Below are 24,490 nucleotides of genomic sequence, written 5' to 3' on the forward strand. Positions count from 1 at the left end.
GCGTTGCTGGGGGGCGGTGCCGGGCTCGAGCTCGACCCAGTTTGAAAGTGAAGCAACGTCTCCAGTCTCCGTTCTGCCCCCAAACATCAACAAGAACCCGAAAAACCCGAGAACCTGAAAAACCCGAGACCAGATCCAGAGTGTGCTCCAGCCTGTAGCCGGCTCTCCTGACCAGTGAGTACCCCGTCCACCCCGCTCCCTGACCCGGGCTACATTTCTGTAATGTCACGGTGTAGAGCTGGTGGTCTGCCGGTGTGTGTTTTTTTTTCTCCCCCAGTATGAAGCTGAAGGAAAAGAGGACTAAAATGGCCGCTGAGGGGTTCCACATATATTTCCCATCTTTGTGTGTGTCCGTGGGTGCACGCGGGGACTCTTCCAGACGTGTTGTTGTAAACATGAAACGCCCATTAATGAGGCATGAACGCCAGGACTTAGCCGCATCCCTGTCTATACAACGCTGACCTCTCCGGAGCATAGACGGAGCCCTGCGTTGAAAATGCGTAGCTGCTGAACTGTCACCATCTTTCCATTGCAGACGCGGCGGTTTGGAATAAAACCAGCCCCAGACGTTTGAGTAATAAACTCCACGTAATAACGGAGGTGTCACACCGTGAGCCGTGACGTCTCCGCGGGTTTTAACGGTGTTTTTTGTCTGCCTGCTGGCCCGTTAGCCTGCTGCTAGCGGAGGGGGATGGGGCGGCTAGCTCCGCAGAGGGCGGGAAGCAAATGGTGGCCCATTGTTCTGTGTGTTAGCCTGTTAGCACGGCTAGGCTAACTGCAGCAGGCAGTAAGATTCGCGGAGAAGGGAGCGAGCTAGCCGGGCTTTCCTTCCTCTCTCTGCGGCTCTACGAGCGGGAGGCTCCGGCCGGGTGGAGGGACGCTCTCTCCCCCTGGCGGAGTTTCCCCCGGCTTACTGACCGACCGATGGAACCTCCACACGGGTCTGAGGGCCTCCAGCGCCCCGGCAGAGAAAATGGATCCCCACTTTGTTCTCTTTGTTACTCAGCATCAGACTCACCGGGGCCGCCAGAGGAGCAGGGTTACCGGAGACTCACCGGAGAATAACCGGAGACTCACCGGGTCACTGAACCACAGCAGAAAGTTCATATAAACATTTTATTTTTTTACAAAATGAATAAAAATAAAGATAAAACTTAGATTTATATAATGAAATAAATCTGACACACAGGTTAAAGGGTCATAACACAAACATGAAGTCAAAGCTTTTCTATCAGCTTGTTAAGTTAATTTCTTCCAATAAAGACTGAAAATCAAACATGTCGTGTGTGTGTGTGGCAGCGGCTCCATCATGTGTGCACCGTGTCACCTGTGTGCTCAGGTGTGTCAGGTGTCACTGTGCGTTCAGTGTTTTGATGAGGGGGAAGTTTTACACACGTGTACAAACAGGATCCTGTGGACATACACACAGGAGAGCGAGGGGGGGCCGCACACAGCAAGCACCCCTGAAGTGGGGGCGATGCCTTGCTCAAGGTTGTTTGGCAGTGCTCAGTAAGTGGACTGGCACCTCTCCAGATGCACAGACGAATGTCCAGATTTGGTCCATGCCCCCCCCCCCCCCCCCCCCTTAATGAAATTATTCCAATAAAGACATAAAATCAAACTGGTGTGTGTGGCAGCCTGGTTACCTGTGTGCTCAGGTGTTACTGTTTGTAAGGTGACAGGCGGCGGTCATGTGACTCAGTGAAGCAGACGGTGTTCAGGTGTCCTTTTATTCTGATGTTTATTTAAATCAAACCAGAAGAAACATTTCAATCTAAAATCTACAGTTGAATAAATCTCTGTTTTTGTCTGAATTTTGTCTCCAGGCCGCCAGAATGATGCGTAAAGACGTGAACAAGCCGAAGGGGAAGACGTCGGCGTACGCGTTCTTCGTGCAGACGTGTCGAGAGGAACACAGGAAGAACGAACAGTCGGTCAACTTCGCAGAGTTCTCCAAGAAGTGCTCCGAGAGGTGGAAGGTGAGAGAGACGGGCGGGTCGTTTACAGGCGAGGGACCATCAGAAACAATATTAATGAGAAAAGGTCAGAAGGGGGCGCAGATGGTCTAGTGTTTACCGGGCGACCCGGGTTCAAGTCCCACCTGTGGGTCTGCAGGTCATTGATCTCGCTCTCTGTGTCCCTGGTTTCTATCGAGTAAAGGACAAAGGTCAAACACTAATAATGTAATAATATAGTAATATTCAGACTAGAAGGGGGCGGGGCCTCTTTGACTGACAGGTGTTTGTAGTAGCTGTAAGTGCGCCACCTGTTCGCCTGTTTCTAGATTGATCTGAGGTGAGGTCGAGGCGGGGTTTCGTCCGACGGGCTTCAAGAGATCAATGATGACATCACTGTTTCATATAGACACACACACACACACACACACACACACAGTCTGGGATGTAAGTGTGTGGCTCACCTGCTCGCTGCGTGTGTGTTTTCAGGGTCTGACAGCCAGTGATAAGAAATGTTTTGAAGACATGGCGAAGGCCGACAAGGTGCGCTACAACCGCGAGATGAGAGACTACGTCCCCCCCAAGGGCTTCGGAAAGAGGGGCCGCAAGAGGAAAGACCCCAACGCCCCCAAGAGACCCCCGTAAGTTACCCGTCAGGCGGCACACACCTGTGGGGGGTCGAACGTGCAGCTCACCCGGAACATTTCAGGAAATACCGTCATCGGTTACCGTGGTAACGGAGCCGCTCTGAGTCGTCTCTCTCTCTCTCTCTCCCTCTGCAGGTCAGCGTTCTTCGTGTTCTGCAGCGAGTACCGCCCCTCCGTGAAGCAGCAGTACCCGGGCCTGTCTATAGGAGACTGTGCTAAGAAGCTGGGAGAGATGTGGAGCAAACTGTCTCAGAGCGAGAAGCTACCGTACGAGGAGAAGGCGCAGAAACTACGCGAGAAATACGACCGGGTGAGACACACACACACACTGACACACGGGTAGATGGACAGGTGTGAGTGGGCGGGGCTCTGACTGCTTCCTGTCTCTCACACAGGACATGGTGGCGTACCGTAGCGGCGGCACATTCACCAGAAACCCCGGCTCCTCAGCTCAGGGAGTAGGGGAGGAGGACGACGACGAGGGCGAGGACGACGAGGAGGAGGACGATGACGACGAGTAGACAGAGAGAGAGAGAGAGAGAGGGCGAGAGAGAGTGTGTTAAAGGTGGGGTGTGTGTTTCAGAGCAGGAAGCGTGCAGGTGTCTGTGGAGGCTGATTGGACCACAGGAGGCGGAGCTTAATTAAGATTAGAAACAGACGATAAACAAAGTCACGTGAAGCGCAGTGTCAGTCACACCTGACTGTTCCGACAGGTGTGACATCACACAGGTGTGTTTTTAAACAGGTGCTGAAAACACACAGGTGTGACATCACAGGTGTGTTTTTTTTTTTAAACTGAAAAAGGTTGAACAGGTGAAGGTGATTGGACCGATCACATTGATTATTGATGAACATGTGATCAATAATCAGAGCGACGGGTCGAGAGAGAGAGAGAGAGAGAGAGACGGGTTCCTCTGAAGCACACACACCTCCACAGAGTGTGTGTTTGCGTGTGTGTGCGTGCGAGTGTGTGTGTGAGGTCATCAGATGATAAACTGTCTGACACCAGAGGACGGCCTCCCCCCCTCACTGTTACCATGGTTACCCCTGCACCCCCCCCTCTTACCCCTGTGTGTTACCATGGAAACGTGGCCCCGTCCCCCCCCCTTCATGTGGTTGTTTTTTTGTTTTTTACTGAAGTTTGATGAGTTCGTTGTTGTTCACTGTCAGAGTAGAAACTTCAACTTTTATAATAAAACCGACACCTGAAGAAAACACACCTGTCTGTGCGTCTTGACTCCGCCCACAACACACACACACACACACACACACACACACACACACACAGGTGTCGTCCTCTGAAGCAGGAAGGTCAGTTCTGGAAGAGTGTGTGACAGACTGAGCTACCTGCTCTGTCCACCAGTCTGTTAGCCAATGAGCTGTCAGGGCGCAGTACGCGCCGTGGCCACCAGGGGGCGCCACACTGACATCACCTCTCCTATATTACATGTTACATAAGAGAGTGCTGCTGGAGCTTATGTAACACACACTCACTAACACACACACTACAGAGCTGAAGTGTACGTTTTGAACGTTGAATAAAATAAAAAGATTCTTGAGTTTTGAGGAATCGTTTAAATCTCTTCATCAGACGGGCGTCCATTTAGCGTGTCCAGAGGGCTGCCGTTGGCTCCCCCTTTGGAATCTGATTGGCCACCCGGGGTGCCACCTCACCACCACTTTATTTGTATGAAGTCAGTTCTTAACATGTAATGGACTTTATCTCACAGGATGTAAATCTCACCACCAGGGGGCGCTCATTAGGATTAAAGACAACAAAGGATGTCGAGGTTGGTCGTGTCCGTCATTTTTGCAAAGCGAGAGAGTTTGAGATTTTGCACGTAATTATCCAGTTCAGGAGTCGTGAGGAGCTTTTAGACGGGAGGATGGCGCAGCTATGACGCCCGTTAAAACTGCAGGAAACGAATTTACAACGAATTTACAACGCGACACACAAAGGGTTAAAGTCTCCTCTAAGCCGGGTCAGATAGCGTGCACCTCGTGGCTCGCCGTCTCGTCTCCATCGGGAACAAACAGGATGTGGACGGTGATTTCTTTACTCACCTGCAGACGTCAGGTGACTCGTATCAGTCTTTGACTTTGAAGTAAACACACTCTTTGTTTTTGAGTATTTATTGTTTTTTTTATTATTGTTTCTTAAACACGGGGACATTTTCAGGCAGGAGAAATCAACCAATCACAAACAAGTATCATATGACATCATACAGCGGGACCGCCTGATTGGCTGGTCACTCTTCAAAGGAAGACAATTGGTAGAGAGCAGTACAGGTGAGGAGGGGCGTTTCCACGTGGCACGTTAAGAGTGGTTTACAGGTGTGTGTGTGTGTGTGTGTCCGTTGACCTTGTTGCCATGGTAATTATTGTCATGCTGAGCCCCACAATGACATTTGTAAACAAAGCAAAAACACAAAAACAATCAACAAAAACAAACATGAAAGGACTGTCTCGTTAACCTGTTAGCTTACTGTTTACCTAACTCATAAATTAACTCGTTAACTAACTCGTTAATAACTACCTCGTTAACTAAACTCACTACGTCGTTACAGCTCTCACTAATTATCTAATTCACTAACGAGCCGATTTAAAGCAAAAAACACAAAACAAGGAATAACAAAAGCGGTGACATCACACACCGGCGCTGTAGCCATGGTTACTAAAACTCACATCTGATTGGACGAAACCAAACCGGATCTTTTTCCACAGGTTGTTTTTGAATTTGTTGAACTGAACAACCAATCAGAAGCCTTCTTACTGAGTGAAAAGAGACCAATCAGGAGTCAGAGTAAACTTTCATGATATGGATGTGAACGAAACGTTTTTCACCAATAATCCAAAATAAATAAACAATGAATAAATAAACACATAAACACATCGGTCGTTTGGTCTTGTGCTCATCGATATGATCGAGGTGTCCGTACTTGGCAGTGACATCACAGCATGTGATTTGATTGGTCGGTGTGTTTTGGTGAAGCTGCATCGAGGTCGTCGCACAAACAATCATATCAGAGAGAAAAAAAAAAATGAAACACATCAGCGTTACCACGACGACGGGGACAAACAGACTGTGAGTGTAGGTAAATCATGATTCGGACTGTCAGTGAACGCATCATGGAGCTGACCGGGAAACAACACGTGGTGTGTGTCTGATGGCATGATGTTTTAATGAGTGCAGCTTTGACCTGTGTGTGTGTGTGTGTGTGTGTGTGTGTGTGTGTGAGAGAGAGAGAGAGAGAGAGAGAGTTTGTGTGTCTATTTGCTGTTGATCCGTAGTTTAAAGGAAACCCGTCCGGCGAACTTGTCCCGCTCGCTGCCTTCGCTCAGAGTGTTGGAGTTGATTTTACACTCCACGTTGATGTCCGTGTTCATGGAGGCGTTCAGGAACTTCACAGCCACCAGCGGCTGAGTGTAGTTCACCTGACACGGGGAACACGTCACACACATTCATTGATCTTTCTCACCGTCATGTCTGTGACATCACTGAACGTGTGTGTGTGTGTGTGTGTGTGTGTGTTACCTGAGCTTTTTTGCCGTAGTACGGATAGTACATGAGGTTGAAGGTTCCATTTGGAGGATAGTACGCGAGCTGACCCATACTGTCACTGTCCTCCTTCTACACACACACACACACACACACACAATTATCAGTCAATTTGAGCTTTCACTGTTTATAGACTATACTGTGTTTATGGACTATACTCTACTGTGTTTATAGACCGTACTGTGTTTATAGACTATACTGTGTTTATAGACTCTACTGTGTTTATAGACTATACTCTACTGTTTATAGACTCTACTGTGTTTATAGACTATACTCTACTGTTTATAGACTCTACTGTGTTTATAGACTATACTCTACTGTGTTTATAGACCGTACTGTGTTTATAGACTATACTGTGTTTATAGACTATACTGTGTTTATAGACTATACTGTGTTTATGGACTATACTCTACTGTGTTTATAGACCGTACTGTGTTTATAGACTCTACTGTGTTTATAGACTCTACTGTGTTTATAGACTATACTGTGTTTATAGACTCTACTGTGTTTATAGACTATACTCTACTGTTTATAGACTCTACTGTGTTTATAGACTATACTCTACTGTGTTTATAGACTATACTGTGTTTATAGACTCTACTGTGTTTATAGACTATACTGTGTTTATAGACTCTACTGTGTTTATAGACTATACTCTACTGTGTTTATAGACTATACTCTACTGTTTATAGACTCTACTGTGTTTATAGACTATACTCTACTGTGTTTATAGACTATACTCTACTGTGTTTATAGACTGTGTTTATAGACTATACTCTACTGTTTATAGACTCTACTGTGTTTACAGACTATACTCTACTGTGTTTATAGACTCTACTGTGTTTATAGACTATACTCTACTGTGTTTATAGACTATACTCTACTGTGTTTATAGGCTCTACTGTGTTTATGGACTATACTCTACTGTGTTTATAGACTCTACTGTGTTTATAGGCTCTACTGTGTTTATAGACTCTACTGTGTTTATAGACTATACTCTACTGTGTTTATAGACTATACTCTACTGTGTTTATAGACTATACTCTACTGTGTTTATAGACTATACTCTACTGTGTTTATAGACTGTACTCTACTGTGTTTAAAGACTATACTCTACTGTTTATAGACTATACTGTGTTTATAGACTATACTGTGTTTATAGACTATACTCTACTGTGTTTAAAGACTATACTCTACTGTTTATAGACTATACTGTGTTTATAGACTATACTCTACTGTGTTTATAGACTATACTCTACTGTGTTTATAGACTATACTCTACTGTGTTTATAGACAATACTCTACTGTGTTTATAGACTGTACTCTACTGTTTATAGACCTTACTCTACTGTGTTTATAGACTGTTCTTGTACTCTACTGTTCTTACCCACTCATCTCTCTCCACTTTGTACCTCTGATGATGGAGGGACGCAGAGATGGAGACAACACATGTGATGAAGACAGATGGTCTAACAGACAGTAAAACAGATGGACAGATAGTCAGACTGTGAGACAGATAGACAGACTGGTAGTCACACAGTGAGACAGATAGGCAGATAATGAGAGAGACAGACAGACAGACAGGCAGACAGATGACAAACAGATTCAGACCTTGGCTCCACAGGTGACATAGGGAGACTGCCCGTCCTTCCCTGGCAACGTACCAATAACCTAGAGAGACAGACAGGCAGAGAGACAGAGAGATGAGCAGAAGAGGGCGACTAGTTAAAACTGAAATTTCACTGTGAAAGTAGTTTAGTCTCAGGGGTTGTATCTGCTTTACAACATGTATAGTGATACAGATGGAATCTTCTGCTTGTCATTAGTGTTCATTTCCGCATGTCTTCACGTTTTCTGTTGCAATACCAGCAGGAATAGTGGGGGCAGTGTTGAGCAACCAACATATACCATGTTAGCTCGCCCTGGAACAGGGGGCAGACAACTAGACCTGAACACCTCGGCCTATGTGCTTTCAGTCAGTTAAACTTACCCGGTTCAGTTTGATGAGGACGCAGGGCTGACCTCTGCTGTAACCATAGAAACGATCCGAAATTCCAGAACACTCTTCCAACATCGTCCGATTAAACTGACAGGAACGCTTCGGGTTGTTCCTCACCTGCGGGGAAACAGACAGGAGAAGGGTTGAGTCGTGTTTGAGAGAAAGACAGGTTGGGGGGGCGGGGGGGGGGGATTTACCTCTGGGCTGTCTTCTTGAATGAAGTATTGATCTGGAGGGCAGTTATCATTGGTCTGAACCTGATAGCTGTCATTGTACGCTGCAGACAGACAGGGAGACCAGAATGACTTATTTTGACCAGGACGTTGAAAAAAGGTCTTTAATTGAAACAATGAGAAACTAGACATGGCATCGTATGATTGTATCACTGTATCTAACAATCTAAGACGTCACATCGTTCAATATTCACATTAATAAATATTCACATTAATAAATAATTGTCTTACGAGACAGGAACGTGTTGAGGTTCTGGATGAAACCGTCCCAGCTCTCAGTCTCTGACACCGAGAAAGTGATTTCCAGCTGATCGCCTTTAGGACGAATCATCATCCCTGAAATTTAAACTGCTCGTTAACCAATCAGACAAACATCCAATCATCATCCCTGAAACATAGAAACCGCTCATATCATCAGGTGTGCTTGTTTCTGTTACCTGGAGTGGTCAGGCGGTCCTGCCAGGTGGGTTTATAGTCGTCGAGTGTCAGCAGCATGATGTACATGGTGAGGACGAACATCCCGGCCAGGAACAGGTAGAAGACCAGGTAAAAGAGCATGATCAGACCTGGGGGGGGGAGGGCAGGGGGACTTATTTTATCATACATGAAAGCACATCACATCCTCTGCTTTCCCCCTCCTCTAAATGTCATCGTTATAATCCTCTTGTGTTAAGCCACGCCCCCTGCTGATGACCTACATTCAGTGTGAATGGAGGAGGGGGAGGGTGTAATCTCTCTGTTCAGAGTATCAGCTCCCTCTCTCCTCTCCTTATTGGTGATTTTCAATTGACACTACCTATAGTCCGTTTAAGCCCTGTAACCTGTTTCATTCATAAATCAGTTTTCACTTGACGGGAAAGGTGAGAAAAACGTTTTGGAGCGAAGAGCAAGCACGTTACTGTAAACTGAATCTGCCTGACGAACACAAACATGGCAGCTCCCTGAATAAGCAAATATCAACCAGCATTTTATTTATTTACGTTTGAATGTTACCTGAATGGTATCCATCTCTTCAGTCTCATTCCTATCCTCTGACCTGTTTATACAGTCACTGCACATGTTCCACTGCAGCGTCACTGCACATGGTCTACTGCAGAGTCACTGCACATGGTCTACTGCAGCGTCACTGCACATGTTCTACTGCAGAGTCACTGCACATGGTCTACTGCAGAGTCACTGCACATGTTCCACTGCAGCATCACTGCACATGTTCTACTGCAGAGTCACTGCACATGGTCTACTGCAGCGTCACTGCACATGTTCTACTGCAGAGTCACTGCACATGGTCTACTGCAGCATCACTGCACATGTTCTACTGCAGAGTCACTGCACATGGTCTACTGCAGAGTCACTGCACATGGTCTACTGCAGAGTCACTGCACATGGTCTACTGCAGAGTCACTGCACATGGTCTACTGCAGAGTCACTGCACATGGTCTACTGCAGAGTCACTGCACATGGTCTACTGCAGCGTCACTGCACATGTTCTACTGCAGAGTCACTGCACATGTTCTACTGCAGAGTCACTGCACATGTTCTGCTGCAGAGTCACTGCACATGTTCTGCTGCAGAGTCACTGCACATGTTCTACTGCAGAGTCACTGCACATGTTCCACTGCAGCGTCACTGCACATGGTCTACTGCAGCGTCACTGCACATGTTCTACTGCAGAGTCACTGCACATGTTCTGCTGCAGAGTCACTGCACATGTTCCACTGCAGCGTCACTGCACATGGTCTACTGCAGCGTCACTGCACATGTTCTACTGCAGCGTCACTGCACATGTTCTGCTGCAGAGTCACTGCACATGTTCCACTGCAGCGTCACTGCACATGGTCTACTGCAGCGTCACTGCACATGTTCTACTGCAGCGTCACTGCACATGTTCTACTGCAGAGTCACTGCACATGTTCTACTGCAGAGTCACTGCACATGTTCTGCTGCAGAGTCACTGCACATGTTCTACTGCAGAGTCACTGCACATGTTCTACTGCAGCGTCACTGCACATGTTCTACTGCAGAGTCACCGCTGCGGCGTCACTGCACATGTTCTACTGCAGAGTCACTGCACATGTTCTACTGCAGAGTCACTGCACATGTTCTACTGCAGCATCACTGCACATGGTCTACTGCAGCATCACTGCAGCAGAGTCACTGCACATGTTCTACTGCAGAGTCACTGCACATGTTCTGCTGCAGAGTCACTGCAGTTCTGCTGTTATTGTTGACCTCTCTGGTAGAAACTCACCTGTTTGAAACAGTCGTGAACGCGTTCACAGATTAAAGGAACTTTACTGGATACATTAAAATAATGAACAGTTTTTTTAAGTGATGTCAAAGAGGGTCCTCACAAATACTTATAAACCAGTGTGTGTTTGTGTGTGGATAGATTACAGTCCAATCAACCTTGTCTGTCTGGGTAATCCAGATTAACACACACATGCACGCGCACACACACAAAGTGACAATCCTTTCTGATTTTGTTCAGTTTATTGTGTGTGTGTGTGTGTGTGTTACATGTAAGAGAGTGTTTGCATGAATGTGTGTGTCCTTCATTCTCCATCAAGGCCAAACATCCACTGACCTGGTGCATGATGGGAAATATGACATCATCAGTGTAGTTATGTAAAGTCAGAGCAGACCTCAGAGGAGTAAAACACAGAGTGAATTTTAGATCATAGTAACCTCAGGGTTCTGTTTTTGTGTGCGCATCAGGTGTGTGGTGTCAGTGTGTGTGTGTGTGAGGTGTGTGCATCTGTGTATGTGTGTGTGCCACAGTGTGTGTGTGTGTGTGTTTGTCAGGTGTGTGTGTGTGTCTTGCTGCAGCTGCTTGAACTGATCATGCGAAGAACAGAACATCAGGATATTGATTTATCCGTTCCTTCTCTCTGGATAATGATCCTTTATGATAATTATGGAGCGACCAGCTAAGAGCCAGTTTAAACCAGCTGATCACCTGTGTGACCCTGCAGGTGTGAGGCTGATCAATTAGTGATGCCGCTGAGGTCGTCAGTCAGACTGACGCTCAACATCGAGATTTCAAGAAAAAAAACATCCATCTGTGAATCATCAAGCTACAGAAACAGTAACACGAGAGTGACCAGCTAGCATTCAGCTAACAATCAGCTAAAAGCCAGGTAACAATCGGGTAACAACCAGCTAACAGCCAGCTAGCAATCAGCTAACAATCAGCTAGCAATCAGCTAACAGCCAGGTAACAATCGAGTAACAATCAGCTAACAATTAGCAAAGAATCACCTAAGAATCAGCTCATAATCAGCTAACAACCAGGTAACAATCAGGTAACAATCAGCTAACTGCCAGCTAGTAATCAGCTAACAATCAGCTAACAATCAGCTCATAATCAGCTAACAGCTAATGTTTAAACAACAGTGATAACAACACAAATAAGAGAGAGAGAGAGAGACAGAGAGAGAGAGGTAAAGATACACTGAAGGTGAGGATGAGGAGGACATAGAGAGAGAGAGAGACAGAGACAGTAAAGAGGAGAGAGAGAGAGAGACAGTAAAGAGGAGAGAGAGAGACAGAGAGAGAGAGAGAGAGAGAGAGAGAGAGAGAGACAGAGACAGTAAAGAGGAGAGAGAGAGAGAGAGAGAGAGAGACAGTAAAGAGGAGAGAGAGAGACAGTAAAGAGGAGAGAGAGAGAGAGAGAGAGAGAGAGACAGTAAAGAGGAGAGAGAGAGACAGTAAAGAGGAGAGAGAGAGACAGTAAAGAGGAGAGAGAGAGACAGAGAGAGAGAGAGAGAGAGAGAGAGAGAGAGAGAGACAGTATTGGACTGATCCGGACTCACCCCAGCTCTTGGCGGTTCGGCCCATCAGTTCGTGGGTTCGCGGGTTCCAGAAAGCATCCCGCCATTCTCCCGAGCCCTTGCGGTCCTCCTCCTTGGTCCCCGACATGATGAAGAAGATGAGGATGAAGATGGAGGTCGCAGTGTAGGTCGACGCGCGATGTTCCCGCGATGATGGCACGAGCGTCCCGCCTCCAGCTGCTGTGATGCTCGACGTGAAGAGGATGAGAGTCGGCTGTATCGATCCGCGCGCGGCGATGATCGGCGAGATGAAACGGAGAGAGAGAGAGAGAGAGAGAAAGAGAGAGAGGGAGAGAGACGGGGACAGGACGGAGAGAGAGAGAGAGAGACAGGACGGAGACTGCGGTAAACCTCCTCCTCCCCCCCAATACCACTGACGTCACACACGCTCCCCTCCGACGCCAATCACACGGGCTCCATCAAAACAGGCCCCGCCCCCTGCAGGAGCAACGATGCGACCAGATATGATGACGTCACTCACGTGTTTCTCACACCACTGAAAAATCTCGTTCCGTCAACGTGACTTCAAAAAAACTGAGTCAAACCTTTGAAGCTGATAAATGTGTTTTATATTTGTGGACTTGTTTATTTTTTATCAACACTTTGAATCAATGTAACTGCAGTTTATTTTTTATTTCTGTGTATCTGTCCACACGTCTGACTCGGAGCCAATCAGCTGTCAAAGATCCTCTTGATGGAAGTCACACCTGGTCCAGATCTGAACAGGTCTGAGGCCTGCACACAGGTGCACACTGGTTGGACAGGTGTACACACATCATACAGGTGTGTACAGGTGTACCATAATATTGTACTTCATTTTAAAAGAAAAATCAGACAGGTGTATTATCCATGTTGTTGTTGTTGTTGTTTTTTTCTCTCCGGCAGAGAATGACAGTTGATGAATATTAAATTTAAACCCTTTCATGGTGACCTTAGAGATCAAATGTAGACCCAGTCCGGCTCAGGTCCCAGGTCCCAGGTCAGATGGTGGACCTGTGCTGAGCTCAGCAGAGATGGATGTAAAAAAAGATGAGTGACTCCTTCAGTGTGAAATGTTTTTATACAACTGTAAAAAAAACAATTTAAATCCATATAACAAAGAGTTCAGTGTCGACCTGCAGACAACATTTGTTATGATTTGGTCCTTTACAAATTAAGTCGGGGTGATTCATGTATTATCTGGAGTCACATCAGGGAGAATGCTGCCATCTGCTGGAGACAAGTACAACTACAACCCCGATAGACCACACATGTAGTCTCATGTGGTCTCTGCAGGACCAGGAACAATGTGCTAGTGAGGTCAGGTGAGCGCTCAGGTAAAAGGTCAATTAAAAGGGCGGGTAACACGGATCCTGCAACGGGTCAGGCAATGGGTCAGTCAAGAGGTCATTTACGAGTTCAGGTAACGGGTCAGGTAACAGGTTTGGAAGGAACTTGAGTAAGAGCTCAGGTAACTACAATTTTCCTACAGCGTTACAGGTGATGTCACAGAGGTAAAGGTGATGTCATAGAGGTAAAGGTGATGTCATAGTTGCTCTCTTGTTGGAGGTCGTTCAAGGTTGCTAGAGTTTGGGTTCAAGGTGACCCGTACTTCAGAAGTGGACTTGTCCTGGACCAGCTGGCCCTCCGGGGTCAAGGTTCCTGTAGTGCTGGATCAGAGGAGGGTCAGTCCAATGAGTTCTAGACAGCAGCTGGTCCACATGAGGTCCCAAGGTTCTGTGTGGAAGAGGGTACTGACTGATGCTAGGGTCTTGATGTGGTCCATCAGGTCTGTAAGAAGTCCCTGTGAGTACAGATGTGTTCTGATCCAGGTTGTTCTGATGATCCTGGGTCTGTGGGTCCAAGTGGTACAGCTGCTTCTTGTGGATCTGAAGTTCATCCTGCGGGTCCAGCCGAGTAAGGTACTGTAGTTTTTTGTGATTCTGAATTTGACCCTGATCCTGGTGGTCCAACTGAATGTGGTTCTGTGGTTTCTTCTTATTTTGAACGTTTTCCTGGTCCTGATGGACCATCTGGTATTGCTGGCTCTTCAGGTTCTGGTCCTCGCCCTGTTGGTCCATGTGTGTCTGGTACTGCTGCTGGTTCTTCTGGTTCTGATCTTGGTGGCCCTCGTTCTCCTGAAGGTCCATCTGGGCATGGAACTGCTGCTTTTTCTGGCTCTGGATCTGGTTGTGGACCTGGTTCTTTATGTCCTTCCAGTGTCGTCCTCTGAGGACTGGCTCCAGGTCCAGACAGCGCTGGCAAACCTCCTTCCCGGGTACTGACTGGACCAGGACATGGACTCCCAGCTGCCTCCAAACTGCCTCCTTCTCTGCGGTTGACCACGGACGCCGGCGAACCTTCCTGGCAGAGACAAGGACTGAAAGACCAGCAGAAAGGTGAGCTCCAGGTGTGCAAAACTCCAGACTGACACATGAAGCTTGAACCAACAAAGACTCACCTGAAGGGGGAGGGACCTGCAGTCGGGACTCTGGAGGAACCACACAGCTCACCTGGCTGCTCTGTGACAGAACTAGAGACAGACAGGTGTTGATGAGGGACGAAGTCAGTGTCGGGGGCTAAAGGTCACAAGTCAGAACTCACCGTCTGGTCCCAGATCTCGACCCTCCTTTTCACTTCCTGATTGGACCAGTTGATTCTTCATCTTAGCTCCTTCCTCTGGAGCTGCTAAGGAACACAGAACAAGTCATTCGCTGATGTTCCTCCCGATGGAAGGCGTTAATCCAGATCAAGAAACAAAAACCAGGTGCACAGAGTACAGGTACTTTGTGGGACCAGCTGTTGCCCCTATCCGTGTGTGGATCAGGTGTTACCTGTGTCAGGGGCGGGGATCACCTGGGGTGGGTGAACTGTTACCTGTGTCTGGATCTTGCGTTGAGTTGTTGCATGTGTTAGGGGCGGGGTCTTGCAGGCCCAGTTTGTCCCATTCCCTCCCCAGCATGTGGTAAAAGTCGGTGGTCTTGGCGGCGGTCTCCCAGTCCCCGTCCTGCAGACTCTCTCCGATGGCGATCTCACAGACGGTTTTCAGGGTTGTCTTCACAGCCAGTGGAGGGCGGGTCCACCTGTAACCTGACGCCTTCCTCGCTGCAGCCAGAGCCAAGCTGAGACGACCCGGAGCGAGCAGGTCCTGGAGGGTCCCCACCACCGGGTCCAGAGACTTAGCAGCCAGGAGGAACCGGCCCAGTTCCCTCAGCTTCTGACTGACGTAGTCATACCTCCGCCCGCCACCACCAGGGCTCCCCATCAGCTTGTTCCCGTACTTACAGATCAACCAATCAGATTTGACCTGGAACATGCAGAGAGAAAGGTGAGCACACACACACACAGGTAGATGCAGACGGTTCAGCACACAGACAGGTAGGGGGACACACCTGGTGCGACACATGGTCCTGGTTCATGCGGTGCAGCACCTGGCTGCAGCTCTCGGAGGCTCCCCCTGAGATGGGGAGGAGGCGGGACGCCGCCGCCTGGATCCTGCTGCGCTTCTTTGGCGTGTCTGCTGAGGACTCAGGAGGCAGGTCGCCTGGGGAGGTCCTGTCGTCTGCTGGATCCCCCGTGGAGTCCCGGGTAGTTTCCTTAAACGGGTCAGAGGTCTGTTCAGCTGCGGAGGCGGAGTCTCTGGAGGGATCAGAGGTCAGCTTTTTACGACAGGAGGCCTGATGTTTCCAGAGATCGGCTCGCAGGAAGAACCCGAGGCAGAGCGGGCACGGCAGGTAGTTCCTTGCGTCAACATCCTCAGAGGGCTGACGCCACGGGATGATTTCCCCAGTACCCTGTCTGATGACCTGCGAGAGAGACAGGTGGCGAGAGAGACAGGAAGTGCTGTGGTTTGACCCACTCTGTGTCAAAGTCCCCTAAGATAACTTACAGGTAAACAGACAGGTAAACAAACCTCAATGTTGTGCATGTAGTTGCCCCTGCAGCGCAGGTGTTCCAGCAGCAGGTGGCGTTGTTTGGAGCCAGTGGGCAGAGCACTGGCAGCCATCACTTCCTGTTGGTCTGCATGTTTCCTGAGCAGGTGACGAGCGATCTTCACCTGTGGCCGCCGACAGAACACGCAGTAATGTTTCTTGTCCCACCGCCGTTTTCCATCGCTCCACGTCCTCTTCACGGTCACCCCTTCCTTCTTCTCATCGTGACCACGCCTCTTGTCCTTGAGAGCGTGCCTCCTCTCGTCCGGATGCCGCCTCTTCTGTGTGGGACCACGCCTCTTGTCTTTCTGACTCCTCCTCCCTGCTGTGGAGGTGGCGCGGCGGGGTCGGCGTCTGGCAGGCTTTGTTAGTTCTTTATCAGTACAGGAGGTTAGGTCAGAGGCATCTCGTTTGTTTGCCATGGCAACGTCTTTGTGGTGTCTCCACCGTAACAGACGACCTGGTGATGAGACACACAGTTCATAACTTTACCTTACATTGTGTTACTTTACAGTGTCTAACTTTACAAACAGTCCCTAACTTTACTTTACAGTCTCTAACTTTACAGACAGTCCCTAACTTTACTTTACAGACAGTCTCTAACTTTACTTTACAGTCTCTAATTTTACTTTACAGACAGTCTCTAACTTTACAGACAGTCTCTAACTTTACAGTCTCTAATTTTACTTAACAGTATTTTACTTTACAGACTGTCTCTAACTTTAGTCTCAGATCTTTACTTTACAGACAGTCTTTAATTTTACTTTACAGTCTCTAACTTTACAGACAGTCTCTAACTTTACAGTCCCTAACTTTACTTTACAGACAGTCCCTAACTTTACTTTACAGACAGTCTCTAACTTTACTTTACAGACAGTCTCTAACTTTACAGACAGTCTCTAACTTTACAGACAGTCCATAACTTTACAGTGTCTAACTTTACTTTACAGTCTCTAATTTTACTTTACAGACAGTCTCTAACTTTTCTTTGCAGTCTCTAACTTTACTTTGCAGATAGTCCTTAACTTTACAGTCTCTAACTTTACTTTACAATCTCTAACTTTACTTTACAGACAGTCCCTACCTTTACTTTACAGTCCCTAACTTTACAGTCTCTAACTTTACTCTCACATATTGTATTACTGGGATTCATTTGTCAGAGTACCGATGAACTTTGACACCTTAGAATCTATTGAGCACATCAATCTTTACCTTCCTGTCATGCAGGGTTAAAATGCGTCTTCTAACTCGTCAACAGAACAAGAAGGACACTTCAAACGTTTATTACGTAAAAACTTCACACACTGTCATTATCATCACAGTTTTGTTTTTTTAACACTTCTCTACGAGGAGCCTGCACTTCTTGACATGGGGAGCAAATCTCGACGTAACACCTGCGCTGCTGACGACCAGACGGTGATGTCGTGTTCTTCAGTGTTCAGACTGACTCCATATGATCAAAGATATTGACAGGAGTGTAAACACGTTGATGTTTCCGATAATAGAAGCGTATTTACCTTCACTCTAAAAGCTAGCGGAAGGAGCGAATAGCCTTTGAGTAGCTAGCATGTAGCTAACACGCACCGTGCTGTGAATAGAGCCGAGGCGAACAGAAGAACAAGCCTGAGCCACAAATGAATCCAAAACATCTGAGATGTTTGTGTTAAACACCTGAGATGTTCCTTACCCTGCTGACAGATGAACTCCTCCTCTTCTTCTACGGATGGTAGCGCCTTACAACGACACGGCAACAAGACACTGTGCTCACCAGCGCCCCCTGCTGCTTCGGATGTATCGATTACAAATCAATCTTTGTGTAACGCAAATTCAAGACACAAGTGTTTTTTCCAAACACAAAAAGACCTTACTCTGCATCACAACATTTAGCTGAAGTTATAGTGGTCAGAAAAAAACAAATCCAGACTCGTTTGTGATAATTTGTGTGATAAATGTTCATAACTCTAAACACAAACTGTCCTTAAAGGAACATTTCACCACCAAATCTACATAGTGCAACTTTAAATAAAGTAGATTTATCTGGTGTTATTGAGGTTGATTTTTCTTCAAATCAAAGATCATCTTCAGAAGGTGAAACTATAAATGAGATCATGCTGTTCAAACATGCGACACAGATTAAATCTTATCAGATAAAATCATTACAAACGTTTAAACAATAAATTATAGTTATACTGTCAACAATACAAAAAATCTAGTCTAGAAATAGGAGAAATATTACATTATTATTATATTATTATAAATATTAATTATATTATTTAATCAGTGTTAGCATAGATATCAGTCAAAAACCTTTTGGATGTTTTGTGAATTGAATTTTCAGACATCCCTTTAATTTACATCACGGATGGCCCCTGTCTTAACTTTACAGACGTCCCTTTATTTTACTTGACAGATGGCCCCTAACTTTTCTGTTCAGCTTTTCCTCAGAGAGGACCCCTAACTCAAAGCAGGTGCCGACGCTTTACAGACGGCCCCTAACTTAACTTCCCACTCCTTCTTACTTTACTTTTAAGACGGTCCCTAACTGTCCCACCTTGTTTCTTGTGTCATCACTACGGTTGGCCTGGGTGCTTCCTGTTTGTACTGTTACCAAGAAACAGACAACACCCGACTCACGGACGTCAGAGGGTGAAACTAAGCAGATAAAAGGTGAACGTTAGGCTCCGCCCACTTCCTGCAGCTCAGTCAGGTAAATAGCGTCGGACGAGTCCAGATAAGATCACTGTGAGATCTGAGTTTGTGAAGACGACATGGACACACTTAAGGTGAGTGCAGTTGTCTCCTTCCTAACTGTCTCTTGCAGTTTAAAGTGAGTTATGAAAGCTTGTTTGAGAAGGATCCAGAGCTAACCGTTGAGGACGCAGCTCTATCTCTTCTACTTCTACTGGCAGCTCTTAACTTTACAGAGAAAAAATACGTTTTTAAATCACCTGACACCTGACAGGTGTGTGTAAGCGTGTTTCTGTGTGTTCGTGGAGGGGCAGGTGCACCTCAGTTGTAGGTAAAAGGGCAACGCTGCAGCTCCGACTTACAGGCACCAGGATCTGACACCTGTCTGTGTTTGGTCCCAGGTGAGCCTGGCATTTCTGCTGCTGAAGATGAACTTTGACCCTGTCACTGCCCAGCAGGTGAAGTGGAAGCCCGGGTCCGACTGTCCAACCTGTCCACAAGGTAAGACAGACGACGCCACATCAGGGTGTAAAAGCAGGAACAAAAGGAAAAGTCTGTGACTGACTGTGTGTGTGTGTGTGTGTGTGTGTGTGTGTGTGTGTGTGTGTGTGTGTGTCTGCAGGTTACTTTGTGAGGCAGAACTGTACGATCCGTAACGGGATGTCATTTGGAACACAGTGCGGTCTGTGTACAAACTGCTCAGGTAAAAACACCTGAGCATGTGCGTTTGTTTATATTGTATATTGATGATGTCACTGGCAGGTGACGACAAACGGGTCAGAGTTTTTTTCTTAATGTTGATTTGATTTTGTGTCGTACAGCTTCTGATCAGGAGACTGTGATCGAGTGTTCCACTTTTTTGGACTCGGTGTGTAGAAACAAGAGTGCTGTTGAGGTCACTCCGTTCTGCAGACCTCCTGAACATCCAGGTAAACTCACCTGTCTCCAGCACACGCCACTTCCTACTGATGACATCAGAGTTATTGCTTCTACATTGATGTTGTTGATTTTCTCGTCCTCAGACTCTGCCTCTGACAACAGGATCCTCCTGACTGTCATGTAAGAATCAGCTGATCCCTGTTGTTAGAGCTTTTACGAGTTCTTATGGTTTGTTGCTATAGCAACTAACTTATGTGTTAATATGTAACTTCATATCTCGCTTGTCTGTCTGCAGAGGTCTCTCTGTGTTTCTGGTTTTGCTGCTCGGATTAGTTCTGACCCTGCTGTCCTGCCCACGGAACAAGTACAACAAAATGAAAGGTAACAAGCCCCTCCCACTACTCTCAAGCCCCTCCCACTACTCTCAAGCCCCTCCCACTGTTTGACAGGCACCACTTACGATTTGAAACACCTGTTGTTCCTTCATAGGTCTGGATGTGCTGTAACTGAAAGGGGTCTGATCAGATCCAAAATGAGGGTCTTTATGGGTCCAGGGTGTCCAGGTGAAAAACCAGCCCTGATGCAGCCCAGAGTCTACATGTTGTCAAGTTTGACTCCAGCTGTGGTCCAGCTTCCAGTCTAGGATGCTCCCAGCCTCTTGCCCCTCTAACAGCTTAGATCGGCTACTGCCACCCATGACCTCAGACAGGACAGGTTGTCTACATCATGGATAGATGTGGTCCAGCTTTAGATTAGGTGAAGTCCAGGTGTAGTTTAGGTGTAGTCCAGCTGTAGATTAGTCCAGTTCTAGAAGAGGTGTAATTCAGATTTAGACTAGATGCAGTCAAGGTTTAGTGCAGGGGAAGTCCAGGTGTCGCCCTGGTGTAGACTAGGTGTAGTCCAAGTCGTCCTGGTGTAGACCAGTGGAAGTCCAGGTGTAGTTTAGGTATAGACTTGTTGTAGTCTAGCTGTCATCCTGGTGTAGACTATTTGTACTTCAGGTGTCGTCCTGGTGTAGACTTGTTGAAGTCCAGGTGTTGTCCTGGTGTAGACTTGTTGAAGTCCAGGTATAGTTTAGGTGTAGACTTGTTGAAGTCCAGGTATAGTTTAGGTGTAGACTTGTTGAAGTCCAGGTGTCGTCCTGGTCTAGACTTGTTGAAGTCCAGGTGTTGTCCTGGTGTAGACTTGTTGAAGTCCAGGTGTCGTCCTATTGTAGACTAGTCAAAGTCCAGGTGTCGTCCTGGTGTAGAAGTGTTGAAGTCCAGGTGTCGTCCTGGTCTAGACTTGTTGAAGTCCAGGTGTTGTCCTGGTGTAGACTTGTTGAAGTCCAGGTGTTGTCCTGGTGTAGACTAGTTGTAGTTTAGGTGCAGTCCAGTTCCAGACTAGGTGTAAATTAGAGTTAAACTAGATACAGTCAAGATGTTGTGCAGGGGAAGTCCAGGTGTCATCCTGGTGTAACTAGTTGAAGTTCAGGTGTCGTCTGGGTGTAATCAGCCACCTGGTGTAGACTATTTGTACTCCAGGTGTCGTCCTGGTGTAGACTTGTTGAAGTCCAGGTGTTGTCCTGATGTAGACTAGTTGAAGTCCAGGTGTAGTTTAGGTGTAGACTTGTTGAAGTCCTGGTGTAGACTTGTTGAAGTCCAGGTGCCGTCCTGGTGTAGACTTGTTGAAGTCCAGGTGTTGTCCTAGTGTAGACTAGTCAAAGTCCAGGTGTCGTCCTGGTGTAGACTTGTTGTAGTTTAGGTGCAGTCCAGTTCCAGACTAGGTGTAAATTAGATTTAGACTAGATACAGTCAAGATGTTGTGCAGGGGAAGTCCAGGTGTCATCCTGGTTTAACTAGTTGAAGTCCAGGTGTCGTCTGGGTGTAATCCAGTTCTAGACTAGGTGTAATATAGATTTTGACTGGGTATAATGTAGGGGAAGTCCAGGTGTCGCCCTGGTGTAGACCAGTTGTAGTCCAGGTGTAGTTTAGGTGTAGACTACTTTTAATCCAGGTGTAGTTTAGGGGTATACTAGTTGTAACCCAGGTGTTGTCCTGGTGTAGACTAGTTATAGTCCAGGTGTTGTCCTGGTGTAGACTAGTTATAGTCCAGTTGTTGTTCTGGTGTAGACTAGTTGTAGTCCAGGTGTTGTTCTGGTGTAGACTAGTTATAGTCCAGGTGTTGTTCTGGTGTAGACTAGTTATAGTCCAGGTGTTGTCCTGGTGTAGACTAGTTATAGTCCAGGTGTAGACTAGTTATAGTCCGGGTGTTGTTCTGGTGTAGACTAGTTATAGTCTGGGTGTTGTTCTGGTTTGGACTAGTTATAGTCCAGGTGTTGTCCTGGTGTAGACTAGTTATAGTCTGGGTGTTGTTCTGGTTTGGACTAGTTATAGTCCAGGTGTTGTCCTGGTGTAGACTAGTTATAGTCTGGGTGTTGTTCTGGTGTAGACTAGTTATAGTCCAGGTGTTGTTCTGGTGTAGACTAGTTATAGTCCAGGTGTTGTTCTGGTGTAGAATAGTTATAGTCCAGTTGTTGTTCTGGTGTAGACTAGTTATAGTCCAGGTGTTGTTCTGGTGTAGACTAGTTATAGTCCAGGTGTTGTCCTGGTGTAGAATAGTTATAGTCCAGGTGTTGTTCTGGTGTAGACTAGTTATAGTCCAGGTGTTGTTCTGGTGTAGAATAGTTATAGTCCAGTTGTTGTTCTGGTGTAGACTAGTTATAGTCTGGGTGTTGTTCTGGTTTGGATTAGTTATAGTCCAGGTGTTGTTCTGGTGTAGACTAGTTATAGTCCGGGTGTTGTTCTGGTTTGGACTAGTTATAGTCTGGGTGTTGTTCTGGTTTGGACTAGTTATAGTCCAGGTGTTGTTCTGGTGTAGACTAGTTATAGTCCGGGTGTTGTTCTGGTGTAGACTAGTTATAGTCCGGGTGTTGTCCTGGTGTAGACTAGTTATAGTCTGGGTGTTGTTCTGGTGTAGACTAGTTATAGTCCAGGTGTTGTCCTGGTATAGACTAGTTATAGTCTGGGTGTTGTTCTGGTTTGGACTAGTTATAGTCCAGGTGTTGTTCTGGTGTGGAATAGTTATAGTCCAGGTGTTGTTCTGGTGTAGACTAGTTATAGTCCGGGTGTTGTTCTGGTTTGGACTAGTTATAGTCCAGGTGTTGTCCTGGTGTAGACTAGTTATAGTCCAGGTGTTGTCCTGGTGTAGACTAGTTATAGTCTGGGTGTTGTTCTGGTTTGGACTAGTTATAGTCCGGGTGTTGTCCTGGTGTAGACTAGTTATAGTCCGGGTGTTGTTCTGGTTTGGACTAGTTATAGTCTGGGTGTTGTTCTGGTTTGGACTAGTTATAGTCCAGGTGTTGTTCTGGTTTGGACTAGTTATAGTCCAGGTGTTGTTCTGGTGTAGAATAGTTATAGTCCAGTTGTTGTTCTGGTGTAGACTAGTTATAGTCCAGGTGTTGTTCTGGTGTAGAATAGTTATAGTCCAGGTGTTGTTCTTGTTTGGACTAGTTATAGTCCAGGTGTTGTTTTGGTTTGGACTAGTTATAGTCCAGGTGTTGTCCTGGTATAGACTGGTTTTAGTCCAGGTGTGGTTTAGGTGTAGTCGAGTTCTAGACTAGGTGTAATTCAGATTTAGACTAGGTGTAGTGCAGGGGAAGTCCAGGTGTAGATTAGGAGAAGTCTAGATGTAGTCCAGTTGAAGTCCAAGTGTGTGTCAGGTGTAGTCCACGTGTCGATCAGAGCACTTTAGGTTAAGTTCATCATCCCCCCCTTTTCAGCCTACCAAAATAAAGAGCAGCCACTCACCTGTATGTAACAGAACATGTCGTGACATCACTTCCTGTTAAATGCCAGGCTGTGTCCGAAACCCCACATTGAGGTACTGCCTACTTCATACACTGTCAACACACACCGGCTGTTAGTACGCCGTTAGCAACATGCTCAACTTCCTGTCTAAGAAAAATAGAGTTCTAAAACAATACAAATCTGTTAATTACTAAAAGATTTACTTGAAGGCGGGGTTGGTCATTTTCAAAAACTAGCGCCCACTCCCTCCCCTCTGTGCTCCCTCAGAAGTCACGCCCCTTAACGAGCAGGGAGACAGGGAGGCCTGTGATTGGTTCATCAGATTGGTACCTCGTGGCAGACATTGGTTGAAGTTTTTACAGGATTAAAAACTGATACAGATGATGGATTTACTTTGTTACTTTTTCAGAGGACCTGAGTTATTAATGTCTGTCAGGACCTAAAAATAATTTCAACCTGAGTCTTAAAATCTTAAAAAGTGGATCTGGAGGAAAATTACCAACTCTGCCTTTGATATCACGTGACATCATAAAAATCATATCATGATCAGTTTTTCCATCACATACTGAAGAAAACATTGAGCTCATTAGAAAATGTCCGAAAACATTTCTCAGATAATCACACACACACACACACACACACACACACACACACACACACACACACACACACACACTCCTCAATCATCAAACAAACTGAGTGTGACGTCATATTTGAACTATGTGACAGTCGGACACAGTCTGAACTCTGTGCTTTTTGAGGATCTTTGATTATTTAAATTGTTTCAGAGATTGAATATACAGACAGGATGTCTCACTCTGCTGGTAAACTCTGGTACTGTACCAGCAGAGTCTGGCTTGTCCAGGACTCTCATTGAAAATGTCCAAATCTAAGTCAGCTTTAACCACAAGTACGTCAGTGAACCACGTAACCATGGTAACATCAGTTAACTGTAGTTGAATGTGTGTGTTGGTGGATGTTTTTTTTCTGTTATTTATGCT

The 24,490-nt window shown here is 46.4% G+C and overlaps 4 protein-coding genes across 5 annotated transcripts; 2 read left to right on the forward strand and 2 right to left on the reverse strand.

Annotated features, from left to right (window-relative positions):
- On the forward strand, positions 1 to 3,819 carry LOC306841072 (high mobility group protein B2-like). Its single transcript, XM_079370721.1, has 5 exons — positions 1 to 174; positions 1,827 to 1,979; positions 2,445 to 2,596; positions 2,738 to 2,912; positions 2,998 to 3,819. Exons 2-5 carry the CDS (start codon positions 1,836 to 1,838, stop codon positions 3,121 to 3,123), a joined length of 597 nt encoding a protein of 198 aa, XP_079226847.1. The 5' UTR covers positions 1 to 174; positions 1,827 to 1,835; the 3' UTR covers positions 3,124 to 3,819.
- Positions 3,820 to 5,809: 1,990 nt separating this feature from the next.
- On the reverse strand, positions 5,810 to 12,660 carry atp1b2a (ATPase Na+/K+ transporting subunit beta 2a). The gene is made up of 8 exons (XM_079370718.1): positions 12,206 to 12,660; positions 8,831 to 8,959; positions 8,625 to 8,729; positions 8,358 to 8,437; positions 8,152 to 8,277; positions 7,773 to 7,832; positions 6,138 to 6,233; positions 5,810 to 6,037 (listed from the first exon to the last, which is right to left on the reverse strand). Exons 1-8 carry the CDS (start codon positions 12,309 to 12,311, stop codon positions 5,873 to 5,875), a joined length of 867 nt encoding a protein of 288 aa, XP_079226844.1. The 5' UTR covers positions 12,312 to 12,660; the 3' UTR covers positions 5,810 to 5,872.
- A 604-nt stretch (positions 12,661 to 13,264) lies between these two features.
- On the reverse strand, positions 13,265 to 18,697 carry LOC306841065 (uncharacterized protein). The gene is made up of 8 exons (XM_079370708.1): positions 18,686 to 18,697; positions 17,822 to 17,914; positions 16,116 to 16,594; positions 15,595 to 16,008; positions 15,080 to 15,509; positions 14,807 to 14,890; positions 14,664 to 14,735; positions 13,265 to 14,582 (listed from the first exon to the last, which is right to left on the reverse strand). Exons 3-8 carry the CDS (start codon positions 16,554 to 16,556, stop codon positions 13,816 to 13,818), a joined length of 2,208 nt encoding a protein of 735 aa, XP_079226834.1. The 5' UTR covers positions 16,557 to 16,594; positions 17,822 to 17,914; positions 18,686 to 18,697; the 3' UTR covers positions 13,265 to 13,815.
- On the forward strand, positions 18,435 to 20,779 carry LOC306841079 (uncharacterized protein). Of its 2 annotated transcripts, none has more exons than XM_079370731.1 (7): positions 18,435 to 18,917; positions 19,137 to 19,323; positions 19,445 to 19,525; positions 19,644 to 19,751; positions 19,845 to 19,881; positions 19,997 to 20,082; positions 20,191 to 20,779. In XM_079370731.1, the coding sequence occupies exons 2-7, from the start codon at positions 19,251 to 19,253 to the stop codon at positions 20,205 to 20,207; spliced, it is 402 nt and encodes a 133-aa protein (XP_079226857.1). In that variant the 5' UTR covers positions 18,435 to 18,917; positions 19,137 to 19,250; the 3' UTR covers positions 20,208 to 20,779. The 2 variants fall into 2 exon arrangements, with proteins under 2 accessions (XP_079226857.1, XP_079226856.1); XM_079370730.1 differs by having other exon boundaries at positions 18,436 to 18,917; positions 19,224 to 19,323; positions 20,191 to 20,778.
- Positions 20,780 to 24,490: the final 3,711 nt, after the last annotated feature.

This window comes from Symphodus melops (genome assembly GCF_947650265.1).
Source record: "Symphodus melops genome assembly, chromosome: 20".
NCBI classification, from domain to species: Eukaryota; Metazoa; Chordata; class Actinopteri; order Labriformes; family Labridae; genus Symphodus; species Symphodus melops.